Genomic DNA, 12,811 nt, shown 5'->3' with positions numbered 1-12,811 from the left:
CCTGGGACCAGAGTCTGCCTCAGGGCATTGGTGGAAGGACGAAGTTTTATCTCCTGCAGCAGGAAGGGAAGGGCAGGTTGGTGCTATGTGATGGGAGCACACCTGAGAGGTGGAGGTGCCACTTTCCATGCAGTCAAGCAGCCTGTGAGACCCACAGTGGATCATCTGTGAGGGGGGAGGCAGCACTCATGGAGAGCTACACGTGTTCCTAGCAATGCTTCCCACGGAAGGCTTCATATCAGTGAAATACATGCGGGTACTAATGTTCAGGAGGGGTAGAGAGGAGTAGGATGATTCAGTGGCAGAGCCCCTACAAAGCAGGAGCAAGGGCTAGGACCCTGTTTCAAGTGGCTGTTCTGCTAAATATGCCCTTTGTGATTTTGAGCCATCAGTACCTCAGTTCCCTGTCTAAAAACAGGGATAGTAGCACTTCCCTACCTCACCAGGATGTGTCTGGGATCACCCCACTGAGAAGTGCCCAAGTATGGTGATGATGGGGATCATGTCTGTACCTGAAAGAGGTACAAGGAAGAGACCCTGAAACTAGCTTGAGGTGACTCAAAGGGTTAATGCAGAGGTAACTCCCTCCACAAGCATGCCCCAGTGGATAAGGGAAACTTCCCTGAGCAGACACAAATCCAAGTGACCAGAAAAACCGACTCTGTAATTCTGTAACACTGACCAAATTCTTAGGCAGGGCAGCACTCCGTGTCACAAACCTTGAATCCTTGTCCTTTTTGTCTCTTCGTGATATCAACGTTTGTTTTAATATGTTGTAGGAAGAATAAAAGCTCTGGTTCCCCAGAGTGGGACTCAAATGCTTTTGATACCCATGCCTGTTTGCCAGAAATGAACAAGTACACTGCTGATTCAAATAAATGAACATGAAGCACTTTTGTGTCAGTGTCTCTCTGCTCTTCTAGAGGTGATGTGCTGTACACATAGTCCATCCCATCTCATTATGCACCCCTTCTGAAATAGCTGAAATTATATCTGCACTAAAATTCATCTGCTGGGTATGTTCTCACCCTGCCTCGGCTAAGGACTATAACATGCAGTAGAGCTAGGAGCACGTTTGTTTAAAAGCCAGGTTTAAAAGCCCTGGAGTTATAATTTCTAAATCCTGCAGTGCCCTGTGCTGAAAAGCACAAAAAAGGAATTACTACTTAGAAGCTGTATATTTATTTTATCATGCATGAATGCTCCCAACAGCAGTTTAGGACAGAGAGAAACTTTAGGAGAAAACTTTCATTCAAATACATCTGTTGACAATAGGGAATTACACAAACTGGAATTTCACCAGACTAGAATTGCTCCACCCTGCTCCCCACTAAAACAGCCCCAAATTATGTGGGCAAGGAGTTCAGTAAAGAATCACAAGCAGCGACTTCCTGTCCCATCCCTGACTCCATTTCCTGAGGCATCCCAGTGATCCTTACAGGGGTACATGTCTACGTGCTGGCCAGGCTTAACCATTAGCACCAATGATAAACAGCAAGCTGATGGTCAGGCTGCTGTAGTTTTTGAAACATATGGTAACAACGAGCACCTACACAGGGTGGTTTTGGGCTTTTTTTATGTTTTGTTTTAATTTATCACTGCTTCTGAGCACAGTGGGATGCAGCAGTTTCATTTTGACTCCTGCCCATGAATTGTTTCAGGTTTCCTCTTCTTTCCCTGTCACACAGAGAGTTCATTCATATTTCCTCTCACTTTCCTCATTGTTCTGGGTGCAGAGGAAATGCCATGCTCAGAATCCAGGGACAGATGCTGAAGTGTATCAGCATTTCCACTGGGAGCACGCCCAGACAGACTTCCCAGAGACAGATGGAAAAAAAATTCATAATTCATACTTCAAAAATTCACACTAGCAATTATCATAAGCAGAAAACAATGTGGGACAATGACAGTTCTTTTCTCTCTTCTCATCATTAGTGCTTTCAAATGTTTCATACCAATACATCCAAAGCATTTAATTTGTTCTCTGTGAAAAATGCCAATCATTTGTTTTTAAAATTTTAAAAGTTTAATAGTAATAAAATGGTTATAAAAACAGTAATATAATTAAAGCAATAAAAATTTAAACAATTGGGATTAGGACAATATGAGACAACAAAAACAAAGAATTACAGACAGTCCAGGTGCCTCTTTCTGGGCAAAATAAGCCCAAAAAAGGATCCACATTAGGAGAGGATTAACCCTTAAAAGCAATAGCCTGTTGCATATTCATACATCTCATACATGATGCATAAATTCCATTCAAACAAAGGGTTCTGTCTGGTCAGTGTCAACTTCTTCCTTTTAATCCTGACGACATCCTCAGGGCTGAGTGAGGAGGGAAGAACTCGATAAGAGAGAAATAAATTCTTTTTCTCTGAAAGATTAAGGTGTCCTGAGGCTGCTATCTTGGTGTGAGTCCTCTCTTTAAAAACAGTATCTTACATAACATAGTTTCTATTTTAACATTATTTTATAACCTAAAACTATATTTAACACACTCCTTGAGAAAATTAACACAGCATAAGTTTCTAACATAACACATATAATATTCATTTTCATATTTGTGAAAAGCCAATCATAAAATACACATTTTTCACATTCTCTGTGTGCATTATGGATGTAAGTTTATACATATTCTTGCCTTTTTGTGCCTGGCCAGCTCATTTTGCCTGCTGTAGAAGGCATGAGCTGGGAACAGCGTCAAGCACTGCCTAAACCGTGCAGCGCTGAGTGCAGGCCTCAGGCTGGGCTGGTCGGGGTAGTGTGGGAGTTTGGGATGGGGTGGGGAGTTGTTGGATTTCTCAGGTGTTTATGGCGGAAGCCAGTCATGCTGTGCAGAGGATAAGTCCAATGTCTCCGATTCGGTTGTAAAGCACGGCTTGAAGGGCAGCGGTGTTGGCTTCTCCTCATCCATGTCATCAGCTGATTAGTGGGAAGGATATGATTCCGATTCCTTCTCAGCCAATGAATAGGACAAATAAGTTGTTGGCGATGATTAGGATGAGTATGGAGATTAGGAAGAATAGTAGGTAGGTGAAAAATTTTGTGATATAGGGGTCTGAAGCTATATATCATGTTGCAAATTGTAGGATAGATCATGATACGAACAGTGCAATGGGGAAGAAGGTAAGGGAGTAGAAGTCTATTTTTAGCCTGATGGGGATTTTGAAGTTTATAATGAATTTTCATTCTCAGAAGGAGGTGAGGCTTTCTGTTCCAGAGTAGATGTAGATTATGGGGATTAAGCTGATTACGAAGGAGGCTTTGACTGTGTTTGTGATTGTGTTGGGGGTGTTCTTGAGGTTGTTAGATAGAAGTGGAAATAGGATGGGGGTGGAGAGGATTAGGATGAGTATTGCGATATACGCCGGGCGGGCAGGCGGGCAGGCTTTCCCACAGCCCCTTCAGGGTGTCCGTGTCCCGGGAGAGGCGGCTGGAGATCCGCAGCTCTCCCTTCACTGGGCATCCCTCGGAGCTGAGGGAGAGCCCTCCCGCTCCGCCCGGCTCTTCCTGCGGAACTACACATCCCGGCGTGCCCCGGGGAGGACTACAGCTCCCAGAGTGCTCTGCCCTGCACCCGGAGGGGACGGGCCAAGATGGCGGCAGGAGAGGAGGAAGGCTCGGCGGCGGAGCAGGAGCAGGAGCCGGCGGCAGAGGAGCCACGGAGCTTCAAGGACTTGGTGAGGCTGGGCCGGAGCCGCTCCTGCCACCGGTGCTCGCTGCGCTGTCCCGGGGAGCAGCGTCCTGCTCCCCCGCGCGGAGGAGGCCGGGGCGCTGCCGGGCCTGGCCGCGGCGCAGACACGTGCGGCGGGGCCGGGCCGGGCAGCGGCTGCGGGCACTCGGCCGCTGCCCCGCTGGGCTGGGCACTGCTGCTCCCATCGCCACTCTCTTCAAGTTGTCTTAACTTGACGTGGTGTTTTTTGTTTTGAAGATATAGGTGTGTGTGGAGAGGGAAGTTCCTTGTGTAAGCTAGGGTAAAACCGACCATATTCTTCCCGTGACAGCAGATTTTGAACAAATACGATGAAATTACTGATGGAAGTGGGCATCACTGTGAGCAGCCTGCCCTATCAGAGTTGCACTGGGGGCCTGGTGGGGTTTGTCTATGCTAGAGACGAGTTGGCTCTGTTGGAGCATGTATTTAATTTAACTCAGTGATTTAATCTAATCCTTTTTTGTGATGTTTGTTTCCCTTTTCTCTTGTCACTAATGTCCAGGGAGTGACAGATGTCCTGTGTGAAGCTTGTGACCAGTTGGGATGGAAGGTGCCAACGAAGATCCAAATTGAGGCTATTCCAGTGGCTCTCCAAGGTGAGCAGTGTATTTCTTTGGTCCTGAACTGGGGACTGCTCCAGGAGCTCTGTGTGAATGAATTTTGCGGAGTGAGAAGGATCAGGAATGAGTATGTCCCAGCTTCTTCATTGTTGAGGATCTCTGTCTGGAAGTAGTTTCCATATTCATTCTGTGTCCTTCCCAGGTGGAGCTTGGAATGCTAGTTTATCCTATAACCCTGCCTGCAGCCACAAACCTTCAAATAGGTACAAACATTGTGCCTTGAGTGTTCACTCCTGTTGTGTAGTTCTGACACTCCGTGTTAAATAGAATTCTTATTAATTATTTGAACTGCTAATCCACATTGATAATTTTGTTCCTGAAATACTCAGGGATACACAGGAAGCTTCCAATAGGTTTTGGGCTGTACTGCTTCTGATAGAGACCTACAGAGTGTGTGTGTGTGTGTGTGACTGAAAGTGAAGATGCCTTGACTGATTCCTTAGTGTGTATAATTTGTTTTGCTGTGAGCAGCCAACTCTTTGAAATTAGGTTTCTGAATTTCTAACCCAAATTCTGATTTCTAAACCAAACCACAGTGACTTTCTGCAAGCATTCTGGAATTACAAAAAAAAAAAAAAATTACTGAATTTAGCAGACATTTCTGCCTCTAGAATTTTTTTTAACAAAACCCCCCAAAACGCTCTCAAGGAGGAAAGGAACAACAAAGTGACAGAATGAGAACAAACTTTCAGTGTCTGCTCTGTCCTAGCATTTAGCTTTTGTCAGACTCTTTTACACACAGAAGATTCTCTTGGGGGAAAAAAAAAAACCACAAACACGAAGGAAAGACTGCATGCCTGAGAAATTGTTTCCAGTGTAAGGTGTGTTGACAGTGTGTTCTTCTTGCTGCATGAGCTTAGGAGGTCATAATGGATTCTACTGATGAATTCCACCCTGTTGCCTGCATTGTTTTGGGGCAAAAGACTTTCTGTCCCACCCTTCCTACTGAAGGAACTGGTTTAGATTACCCTGTTAATCAATGGCACAGTTGTGCCTTGTGGAACGTGAGCCTGGTAGTGCTGTTGTGCTGTAGTTTGTGTGACTGAAGTCTCAAACGCCACAGTCAGTTTCCTTGTAAGCTGGTAAGCAGACAACATTTGGACTAGAATAGTGAGGTGGAGTCATTAAGCTGTAAACTGATGTCAGATTTGAGACATTATAAAGTGCAACTTATTTTGAACCTAAGGTTTGTATGAAACCCTGTATATTAACAGAAGTTAATTAGAAAATTAACTATTGAGACTGTAATCATTGTACAGATAAATCACAGCCTAAAAATGCTTCAGAGAGATTCTGAGATTGTTTGGTTTGGCCCTTTGTGTATTTTTTTTTCTTTTCTGTGTGTCTGCCTTTTTTTCTGTCCTTAGGGAGTTCTTGTGTTTTGTAGCACAGTGCTTTAAAGTCTTCTTTCTCTGTTCTGGCTGTATAACAATTTTTGCCCCTTGCTCCTTCTCTCAGGCAGAGATGTCATTGGACTGGCAGAAACTGGCTCTGGGAAAACAGGAGCCTTTGCTTTGCCAATTCTCCAAGCACTGCTGGAAACACCTCAGCGATTATTTGCTCTTGTGCTCACACCAACAAGGGAGCTGGCCTTCCAAATCTCAGAGCAGTTTGAAGCTCTTGGGTCCTCCATTGGTGTCCAAAGCAGTAAGTAGCTTTTATGGTGTTGGACCAGTTTTTCTGAAGGCCAGTTTGTCAGCTTGGGATTGCAAAGATAAAAATAGAGGATTTGAATGAGGGGTTAAACAAAAAGTGAGAAAAGCTTATGCTCCTGGAAGACAGAGATCTGGTATCAGCTTTGATAAAAAAAGGCTGAATGATCTTTCCTCGTGGAGTGGTCTACAGCTCTTCTGCATTCTGTGTCTAAATAGTTAAAGGTGGAAGTAGAAGAGAGTGTTCTCAATAGCAGGTTTGTATCCAGTGAAATTGCATAGAGCTCCCTCTTCTGGTGTGTTGTAGTTTAATCTTCCTTTCAGACTGTCTGTATTGATTCTTTAGATAATCTCTCAAAAAAAGCTTTGTGGGTATTTTTAGAATTCCTAGATTTTTGCACCCAAGTTAAACTGCAAAGAGTAGATTCTGCCTGTAGCTCTTCAGCTCTGAAAATAAAATACTTGTGGCCAGGAAGGAATTAATTACATGGCTTAAGGAGCCTAGGAAGGTCAGATATGCTAAAATAAAGTAAATTCTCATAAAAATAAGTAGCCTTTCATTTGTGCAGAATTACTGTGGGTGATGGGCAGTCAGAGTAAAAACTGCAGTGCCAGGGGAGGGCTGGTGCTACTCTGAGGGATTCACTCCCCTCTCTTTGCCCTGCAGCGGTTATTGTGGGTGGAATTGACACGATGTCTCAGTCTCTGGCCTTAGCCAAGAAACCACATGTTATTATTGGTAAGTTGATGTGCTGGGGATGTGGAGTGTGAGTATTATCAAACTGCAGCTAACCAAAGGAAGGAGAGTACATCCTTCATTTGTATTTTGTCCCAAGCTCTGAGTACTGGCTTCTTAATGTTTCTAAAGTATCTGCCAGTAACTTTGTTGCTACAAGCTCATTCCAAAGCATCCCTGCTGGACCTAAAGTGCTTTTGGCTTGTTTTTTCATTCTCCTCAAGTGTTTTGAAATGCTGCTCTCATCTTTTGCAGTACAGCTTGTCTCCTGTCTTTTTTGTGTCACTTCTTTTTAGGACATTCTTCAGAGAGTCTGATTCCATTAGTCTTATTTCAAAACACTCTCTGAAGATGCTCTTTCATTATGAAAGAGTTATTCCCACAAAGCAATCTTTACTTTTCCTGGGCAAAGAATCCCATTTCTATAACGGACAGCTGTCTTGCCTGTTTGGATCTTTTCCTCTGCTTTCATTCTGAATTTGCTCTCGTTGTGCTGTTGGTAGCAACCCCTGGCCGTCTAGTTGATCATCTGGAGAACACAAAGGGCTTCAACTTACGAGCTCTGAAGTTCCTGGTGATGGATGAGGCTGACCGGATCCTTAACATGGATTTCGAGACCGAGGTAGGGATCTGCTGAGAGACAAGTTTGAAGTTTGGATGAGTCCCTTTGAAATCTCTTCATGTGGGCACATAGGAAACTCTGAGCTGTTCTGTAGAAATTAATAGTGTATTGTAATTAAAATCTAATAATTACACACAAGTCTGTGGTGGGATTAGAACATAGCAGAGTTCTGCAGAGCACTGCCAAGACAGTAGGAGGCACTTTGAAATCCACTGTTGTCTCTGGAGTGCCTGACATAGAATGTAGTTAGGATAGAAAACAATCACAGACACATTCCTGCAGAAACATTGCCTGATATTTGCACTTTGTTGGGCTTTTGGAGTTCACACTGCCTAATTGTCAACAAGATATCAGCCTACACCTTCCCTTTAGAAGAAAAAAAAATTGTTCCTACTGTATGTTTACACATGTATTACTCTTCATGTGGATGATCTTTATATTTGTGGAAGGTTTGTGTCTGCTTGCTTGTAGTATTTAGTATTTCCATTTCCTTATTTTTTTACAGGTGGATAAGATATTAAAAGTGATCCCTCGAGACAGGAAGACATTCCTGTTTTCTGCCACCATGACCAAGAAGGTGGGAGCAGACTAATCTGTTTTAGTTCTCCTTCCATCAGGCTAGCCTCTTGACTAGCCTGTATTAATACAATTTTCTGACAAGATCTCTGCCCAACTAAATTTCATTGATCTTACCAGGTTCAAAAACTCCAGCGTGCTGCTCTGAAGAATCCTGTTAAATGTGCTGTTTCTTCCAAGTATCAGACAGTTGAAAAACTACAGCAATACTATATTTTCATCCCCTCCAAATTCAAGGTAATGGCACTTCTGTTTCTTTTCTCTTACTGTCTTTTCTTGTTCCTGCATCTGTCCAATATCTTGTCATTTTCTGAGTCCTAGACTTAATGTTGCACATGTGATTATCTCTGAGATGTTTTGAATTCTCTCTCTGTTTCTTTACAGGATAGCTACCTGGTTTATATCTTGAATGAACTGGCTGGTAACTCTTTCATGATATTCTGCAGTACATGTAACAATACCCAGAGGACTGCTCTGCTGCTCCGCAACCTGGGCTTCACTGCCATTCCCCTCCACGGGCAGATGAGTCAGGTATGGGCAGGAACCCTCACAACAGAGTAGGCAGGGGGCCTGGGGCTTGGGAAATAGCTGTGCCACACTGAGTCACACCTGCCTTGAAGGAGGAGTATTTCACAGCTAGTGGACTGCACTGATCCATAGAAATTTAACTAATGTGAATGCTGACACTGATTCTGTAATATTTAAAAGAGAAATTAAGAGAAGTGAAATTTTGAGTAGTTTGTCCCCCAGTTCTTTTGTGCCAGTATCTTATCAAGAGCATATTAACTAGAAACTAGAATGAGTGTTATTTTCTCATTCCCTTTTTGTCCTTTTTCCAGAATAAACGTTTGGGCTCTCTGAACAAGTTCAAGGCAAAGGCACGTTCTATTCTGCTGGCTACTGATGTTGCAAGCAGAGGTCTGGACATCCCACATGTGGATGTGGTGATAAACTTTGATATTCCTACCCACTCTAAGGTAAGCTTGTTTGTGTGCCAACTGAGAGCTTCTGGTCACTGGGAGCAGATAGACAAAGAAGGTGGGCAAAGGAACAGAGATATCTTTTCTCTCTTCTGCTGAGTGGAAACCTAATTCATGAATCTGTACATTGAAAGGTGTAGTTCAGCCTCTGCTATTGAGTTGGTATCTTTGTTTGCATGGTCTCATGGCCTGGGTTGTAGAAGTGATCTGTAAGTGAAGAGGGGAAGTAAGGAATGCTCTGTGCCTTTGCATTTCTGCTCAGACTGTATGTTTTGCCTTTTTACATTCAAGGGCTTTGAAAACAATTTTAGCATATTACTAGTTTCATGTAGTCATCTCTGTGTCCATGATCCAGGTCTGCTTTCATATTTTAAACTGTGTTTAAAAAAAGGAAAAAAATTAAGTTCTCTGATTATGATTGGTTAAGAAAGGTGTCCTTAATATGTCTCACCTTCATATCACAAAAGTACAGCAAAAGGAAAAGAAAGTAGGTTACCAGCTCTCTGTATGGAAAGTATGGGGTTATCTCAGGGATGTGACTGTTTCCCAGCTTAGTTCCAGAAAGCACACCATTAACCTGCACTTCAGGAATTGCTATTGTTGCTTACCATGGTTAAAGATACTGTGCCTTGCAAACAGAAGAAAGCATGGTAGGTCTTTTGAAGACAATCCTTTTGTAAAAGCACAAAAGTAAGAAAAAAACTGTGGGAGTGGCAGCTTGAATGGTGTTATTGTGGTCTTAGTGCTCTTCTCTCTCATCTAACCCATAGAACAGATTCTTTCTTACAATCCTCTCTCTGCAAATCCTCTATGGAGAAGGGAGTATTTTAATTTCCATAATGTAGTATAAAACCTGGAAAACAGCCTTGAACCATATTGACCAAAGATGCTCAATAGACTCTTCTAAATTATTCTCAATCGTCCTCTCTTTCACCATGCTGACCAAGTTTAAGTCTACTTGTCAGAGAGTTTCTCTGGAAGATGCACTATGGAGAGCACTAGATTCCAACACTGAAAATGCAGGCATGGGTTCACTGTGAATATTAGCTTTCCAAGGAAGTGAGAGGGAAGTCTTAGCAAAGGTCATATATTGCAGCTTTTATCCTACAGTCTGGAATAATTGGATTTGGTCTTCTCATTTAGAAAGAGAAGAATTCAAGTGTTAAAACTGAAGTTGTGCCTCCACTTAGGCCTCTTCTCAAAATCTGATGCTGCACACCCTCCTGAGCATTCAATGCTGGCAGTATGTTCTTGACATTCTTTCCTAAAGAGAAAATATATAGGCTGATCTGCCATAAGATCTGTTCTGTGTTTGTTAAACATATATTATTGCTTATCAAGAAAATTCTTTCCAGGATTACATTCATCGTGTTGGGAGAACAGCTCGAGCTGGGAGATCTGGCAAATCTATCACCTTTGTCACACAGTAAGTGATAAAATTTAACAGACTTATTCTTTCCAGCTGTGTTTCAGAGCAGAAAATATCTGACCTTATCCTGAGTGAGAATAAAATACTACTTTTCATTTTGAAGTGCCAGTTGGTTTTATTTAGTTAAAGGGGAGAGAATTCAAAGCCCAAGGTAGGGAGGGAAGAAAGTCTAGAAAAATTCTAGAAGCAGGCATTCATTCAGCAGAACAGTTTATAACTGGACTATGCAATATATTTATATATATTCTTTAAATATATAATGCAGGTTAAGTAACTTTGAGGGTGTTTTATAAACACTGAAGTATTTGTCTAAAAAGAAAATCTTTACCAAATACTGCTGAACAAAGATGAGATGAGCTGGATAAATCAGAGAAGCCTTGCCAAACAGCATCATTTGGATGCAGCTGAGCTGCTTGTGAGACCATCAGTACAAATTAACAGTATTTGTGGGCTGGAGACAAGGGCTGAATGCTGTGAGTGGTGACAGCTGAGGCCTTCTCAGGAGGCCTGATTCAGGCTGGTGCCCTGTCTTCCCTCAGGTATGACGTAGAGTTGTTCCAGCGCATTGAACACCTGATTGGCAAGAAGCTGCCAGCATTCCCCATGCAAGAGGAAGAAGTGATGATGCTGACAGAGCGTGTGGCTGAGGCCCAGAGGTTTGCTCGAATGGTGGGTGCTGGATTTTTGACCCTGTTGTATTCTGAATTCCTTCAGACCAAACTCTGGGTTAATCTGTCGATTGCATTGCAGGAGCTGCGGGAGCAGGGAGAGAAGAAGCGATCTCGGAATGATGATGATGACACAGAAGAGGCTATTGGTGTCAGGAATAAGGTGGCAGGAGGGAAAAAGAAGAAAAGGAAAGCCTTCTAGTTTGATATTTGAACAGACTTTTTTATTTTTCTCTGTATGGCTATCTGAGCTATCAAAAAGTCTACCAAGCCATCTCCAGTGGATTTTTTTTCAGAACTACATATGAAATGTGGTGGTCCCTGAGGAAAAAACACTTCTTCACCAGCTACAGACTGAGCTTGGCCCATGTTGGTACCATGGCAGCAGTTTTCCTTTCAGGGACACCATGAGAGACCATCTCCTCTGGCCTGGAAGCAGCTGTGGTCTGGCCCTGCTCATTCACTATGAAGTGCAGTGTGAGTGCACCTTTTGCACTGTTGCAGCCTGTCCCACTGTCCAGTCTCACTTGAGTGCATCTGGAGTCAGATCTGTCAGAAGAAAGAGGAAAAAGTTAAAAAGTGACTGAGTTTTCACAGCACAGCTGTGATGCCCTTGCCTTGGTGAAGGGATGTGTTACATTGAGAACTCAGAATATATTTTGCTTAATTTTAAAGCTACCTGGTTTTCCTTGTCTTGTCACTGACCTGTTTTGTTCACTTAGTGTATCAGCTCTGCCAGAAGGTTTCCTTCTTGGGTCAATCCTAGCAATTCAGATGTGACATCAATACCTTAGATATGTCAGCTGAGGAGCAGTCCAGCACAGAGAGAACAAGCTTCAGCAGGATGAAGCATTCAGTGCCTGGAATTTGATCCAATACCTGCTAACGGTTGACACCATCAAGGATAGGTCTGGGTTTTGGGTGGGGTTTTTGTGGCCGATTCTCGTAGTACTTACTAGTGAACACAAGAGGGAGGTATTTACGTGGGAAAGCAACTCACAAGCTGGGAGGTGCAGAAAAACAGGTATCCTGGAAAGCTCTTTGTTTCCTTGGGCAGGGAATTTTGTTACTCTTAGGCAGAGTTCCATGCCAGATAAGTAGACTTTTGCAAGAATGAGATAAATGTACTTGATATAAAACCAGAAGGTTACTGCTAGTTCTCATTGGCAATAAATATTTTCATACAGGATGTTCCTGCCGGTAGGCAGAGTGAGAAGCTCCTGCATATGTAAATTTACTGAAAACATAATGTCCAGTATTCATAAACTGGATTTTTTGCTACATGAAAAACAATGTTCAAAACTGTCCTTTTTAGATCTAAATGGAAAGTAGAAACTAATGCAGTAGTCAAGATGAGCACAGTGGTTATTTCACACTGTTGGCATAAATCTAGTATCTACATGCTACTCAGAAAGCTTTTACACTTTTGTTAGGGGCTGAACATTCTGTAAAGAAATGCCAGAAGACCTAGGTCTGTTTTTTCATGAGGTACTGAGATCCTCTTTGGAGCAAAAAGAGTGCCAGTGTTCTCACTCTTTATTTGTGATGTAGCAGTTTACTTAAATCTCCCAAATATGTTCAAGTCTGGTAGCTCTAATATGGTCTTGAGTCAGTGGCAGATCATGAGTGTACAAATCTTGGGTATGTTCACTGCTAAGAGCCTTTGTGTAAAGGAGAATGAGTGTTTATCTTCCCTGGGTCCTAGCACAGAGGGGCAGGGGTGAAAGCCCATAAATGAGAACATTTTACAGGGCCCTTTGGTAGCAAACCACACAGATAAGAGTCCTAGAATGCACCACAGAGAGAACAATAT

General features: G+C 42.8%; 1 protein-coding gene across 1 annotated transcript; it reads left to right on the top strand.

Moving 5' to 3' along the window:
- The first annotated feature begins 3,574 nt into the window (after positions 1–3,574).
- On the top strand, positions 3,575–11,676 carry DDX47 (DEAD-box helicase 47). The gene is made up of 12 exons (XM_030960904.1): positions 3,575–3,680; positions 4,218–4,311; positions 5,794–5,982; positions 6,655–6,726; positions 7,227–7,345; positions 7,851–7,922; positions 8,042–8,158; positions 8,306–8,452; positions 8,761–8,898; positions 10,257–10,327; positions 10,870–10,999; positions 11,081–11,676. Exons 1-12 carry the CDS (start codon positions 3,597–3,599, stop codon positions 11,198–11,200), a joined length of 1,353 nt encoding a protein of 450 aa, XP_030816764.1. The 5' UTR covers positions 3,575–3,596; the 3' UTR covers positions 11,201–11,676.
- Positions 11,677–12,811: the final 1,135 nt, after the last annotated feature.

Source organism: Camarhynchus parvulus, chromosome 1A (genome assembly GCF_901933205.1).
Source record: "Camarhynchus parvulus chromosome 1A, STF_HiC, whole genome shotgun sequence".
Taxonomy (NCBI): domain Eukaryota; kingdom Metazoa; phylum Chordata; class Aves; order Passeriformes; family Thraupidae; genus Camarhynchus; species Camarhynchus parvulus.
Note: the sequence above shows the minus strand (reverse complement) of the source record. Positions and strands in the feature narration are given on the sequence as shown.

What these genes read in the sequence shown, in the direction of transcription:
- DDX47 (XM_030960904.1), top strand. Translation starts at nt 3,597, where the DNA reads ATGGCGGCAGGAGAGGAGGAAGGCTCGGCGGCGGAGCAGGAGCAGGAG. An exon ending in CTCCATTGGTGTCCAAAGCA is followed by an intron (nt 5,983 to 6,654) that starts GTAAGTAGCTTT and finishes TTTGCCCTGCAG; the next exon opens with CGGTTATTGTGGGTGGAATT. An exon ending in TCTATCACCTTTGTCACACA is followed by an intron (nt 10,328 to 10,869) that starts GTAAGTGATAAA and finishes GTCTTCCCTCAG; the next exon opens with GTATGACGTAGAGTTGTTCC.